The 3,217-nt window shown below is 43.7% G+C and overlaps 1 protein-coding gene across 1 annotated transcript; it reads right to left on the minus strand.

Annotated features, from left to right (window-relative positions):
* Nucleotides 1–256: 256 nt before the first annotated feature.
* On the minus strand, nt 257–2,804 carry LOC128430425 (eukaryotic translation initiation factor 4 gamma 3). The gene is made up of 6 exons (XM_053416472.1): nt 2,580–2,804; nt 2,209–2,435; nt 2,019–2,095; nt 1,229–1,310; nt 968–1,108; nt 257–438 (listed from the first exon to the last, which is right to left on the minus strand). The coding sequence occupies exons 4-6, from the start codon at nt 1,287–1,289 to the stop codon at nt 257–259; spliced, it is 384 nt and encodes a 127-aa protein (XP_053272447.1). The 5' UTR covers nt 1,290–1,310; nt 2,019–2,095; nt 2,209–2,435; nt 2,580–2,804.
* Nucleotides 2,805–3,217: the final 413 nt, after the last annotated feature.

The following is a 3,217-nucleotide window of genomic DNA, read 5'->3' on the forward strand; positions in this document are numbered from 1 at the left end:
AGTTTTACTAAAGTCTCAATAAACTTTAGATTAATGACACAGTCTCTCCTCAGGCGACATGTGATCTGATCTGTTAGGATTTAAATTCACTGTAAAAATCTTTTTCATGGAAGTGATATAAATTCATAAAAGCACATGTGATCGTCTCTTTTTCTTCATCATAAACATGAGAAATATAACGAAATGACGAGGACACTTAATTTTCATCTGACAGTTGGTTTATTTAAAGAGAACACATGCATCTTTTAAGTTTCAATCAATTCTTTTCTGCCTCCTGCTCCGCCTCCCGCAGCCAGGTGAAGAATGCCGTGACAGACTGAAGGGCCACGCCTTTACCCAGCTGCTTGGCCGGGTCTTTGCTTGTCCCCCAGCTGTAAAACGGGTCCTCGGAGATGACGTCCCCGTCATACATACAATCAAAGAAAATCCGGAGGAGGTCTGGAGAACAAATACATGTCAGTCATCGTTTCAGCTGTGACGAAACGGAAATAAATCACAGTTTTCTGTGATGTGAGACCAATTCCTAATGTTATCAATTCAATTAGTGCGATTTGTAAATAGATAAGAAACAAAAAATGGATGGATTAGACATTACTGAACACGGGCATTGTGTTTTGCAAAAGTGATTTGGAGTCGGAGTGATGTTCCTCGAATGAACAAATTAAGTTAATATCAGTGGAGAACAAATTTGAGATACAAAGTTTGAATCCAAATTGTTCCAAATGTCATTATAGTAAAATAGAAAATCTACAATTCCCTATAACAAGGTGAAGTTCCTCTGCTGATGACAATCATGTGACAAGAAGCAAAGCTCCAGAGAAGCTACTAAATGGATCTTTTAGTGAGATTTAACTATTAAACTTGTTTGATCACAGCTGAGAACTTGTTACACAGTTTGTTCTTAAGAAACAAAGAAAAAGGATCATGTGTGAGTTTCATTTGGAGAGAACCCTGATGCAGAACTTACTTGGAGGCTGATCGAGGGTGACGATCAGAGCCTGAAGTGAGTGAAGCGCATGCAGCTGTTGCTCAGTGTCTGAGTTGCGGTACTTGAGTACAGGCAAACTCTTCTGAAAGAGTGCCATGTCCACTCGACACTTGGTGTTATCTGCACAGTGAAGCAGGAGGCAGAGTTAATTCATTCGCTCGGCAGACAGTAAATATTGTTATCAGCGGTGCGATTTGAGCAGAGCAGAGGAGTCTCTGCTCCGGCTGGTGGAGAGCTTACCTTTCGCTGCTGCCTCGCACACAGCCGTCATCAACTCCCTCAGGAAGGGAGACAAGCTCATCCTAGATTCATCCAGGTTCTCCTGAGAAACAGAGAACAGAGGAGGAGGAGTAAAAACACAGCGTCTGTCAAATTCACAAGAATCAGCTCAGAAGTGATGACACAGAAGAGCAGTAAACACGAAGCCCTTTTCAGAGAGGATCTGAGCGCGAATGGCCCAATGAAGGGTTACGTCCCAATGAAGAACCCGTGGAGAGAATTTGATAAAGAAATTAAGTGAAGATTTAGAAAAGTACTGTAAGAAGAGTACTGTTTTCTATGAGTGTGTAATGTGGTTGAGCTTGATTGAATTTAGGGAGACTGTTGGACCTCAGAGGAGGTACGTGCTCTACTGAGTGCTTCTGGTTTTAATTATTATTTTTATCTACCTGATATTCGTGCAAGCTCAAAGTATGTAGATGTGTAATGAACGTATCTCTGGTCTTAAACTGGAGCTTATGTTTTCATTTGTTTAGTAAGTTTGTCCGCAGGATTAATCAGAAACTACTGAAGTGATTCCCATGACGTTTGTGGATCCAGGGAGGAAACTGTAACATTTTGGAGCACAGGTGGATCCAGGAATTGTATTGATGAGATCTTACCAACAGTCGTGGACCAACATTAGCTTCAAGGTCCAAATTATAATTATATTCTGTTACTTTACAACGAGGTGTAACTCAGCCCCACTCCGTCTGCCATTCAGGATTTTTACCACTAACTCGCAGAGGCTGGTTGATGTCATTTTTCATACCTTCACACACTTGAAGATCTGCTCTTCGCTGGCGATGTCCTCCAGCACGATCTTCTCCTGAGACAGAGCAGGTTTCTCTGTGAAGGCAAATAAACAAACACAGTCACAACAGTGTGATTAATGGCAGAGAGTGAATGTGTCGATATTATTGTCCTGTCTGTCCGGTGCTGGGCAGCGACGTGCGTCTCACCAGGCTCTGGGACTCTGCGCTCTTGCTCAGATTCGTCTTCGGTGACACTCGGTCTCCGTGGCACGACTCCCTCTTTGTCCACGTCTTTTGGCGGGTCCACCGGGGCTGGACTCTCCAGCAGCTCCTCTGAACTGGTGAACCGTTCAGGCTGAGACGATGGCGGCGCAGCGCTCAGCGGCTTGTCGCCGCGCTTTCCGCGCTTTCTTCCCTTTCTGCCTGTGCTGCGACTGGTGGGGGACGAATAGACAAAGAGTCAGGAAGGATGTCAGTGTGAATGAGAAACTCTCAATATAAAGCTTTTCAACCAATTTGGAACGAACTACAAATTATTATCACTGCCCTTAAAATCACACAGGGTTGTCATCTCATACCTTGACCTGGCGTCAGAGTCTGTGTTTTGTGGAGGAGCGGTGGAGGGTTGAGGTGAGGGGCTGGACTGCAGCGCTGAGAAGCGGTTGAGGCCCGCAGAGATGAAACGTTATAAGAGAGATAAGTGAAAAATAACAATTGTGGATGATCAGAGTCAAGGTCCAGTCATTAAGAGGAAGATGCTTCACCTGACTCCGTATACAGGATATGCTGTAAGTTACTGTTTTATATCAGGGTTTCATCAAGTTCAATTTAAAACCTTTTTAAGAACATAATGAAGGAAATTCTCGTAAAATGTAATAGATATACTATCAGACTCCCAGATTTCTAACAGGCCTAATATCTGAGATGAATCAGTGACAACTACAGCTAACCAGAGCGGAACAGTCCAAACATTGTGAAGTGTGTGACACCCTTCAAACGTTAAGTGTTGTAGTATGAACTCCAAACAGTTACAAGACTCCTGATCAGCAGGTCATGTAGTGTGAACTGCACAGTGATCCAACAGCTTTAAAAGTCATGTGTTGTGACCTCACCTGAGTCACTGGCCTTGGCTCCTTCAGTGCTAGCCTTCACCAATGTGACTTGAGCCTGTGGGCCAAGCTGAATCTTCTCGTCCATTTGAGGCTGCAGAAAGAGA

This window comes from Pleuronectes platessa, chromosome 23, assembly GCF_947347685.1.
Source record: "Pleuronectes platessa chromosome 23, fPlePla1.1, whole genome shotgun sequence".
NCBI lineage: Eukaryota > Metazoa > Chordata > Actinopteri > Pleuronectiformes > Pleuronectidae > Pleuronectes > Pleuronectes platessa.

Coding starts and splice junctions, on each gene's coding strand:
- LOC128430425 (XM_053416472.1), bottom strand. CDS start 1,289: ATGAGCTTGTCTCCCTTCCTGAGGGAGTTGATGACGGCTGTGTGCGAG. Junction 1,109..1,228: donor GTGCGAGGCAGCAGCGAAAG/GTAAGCTCTCCA, acceptor TTCACTGTGCAG/ATAACACCAAGTGTCGAGTG. Junction 439..967: donor CACCCTCGATCAGCCTCCAA/GTAAGTTCTGCA, acceptor TTTGTTCTCCAG/ACCTCCTCCGGATTTTCTTT.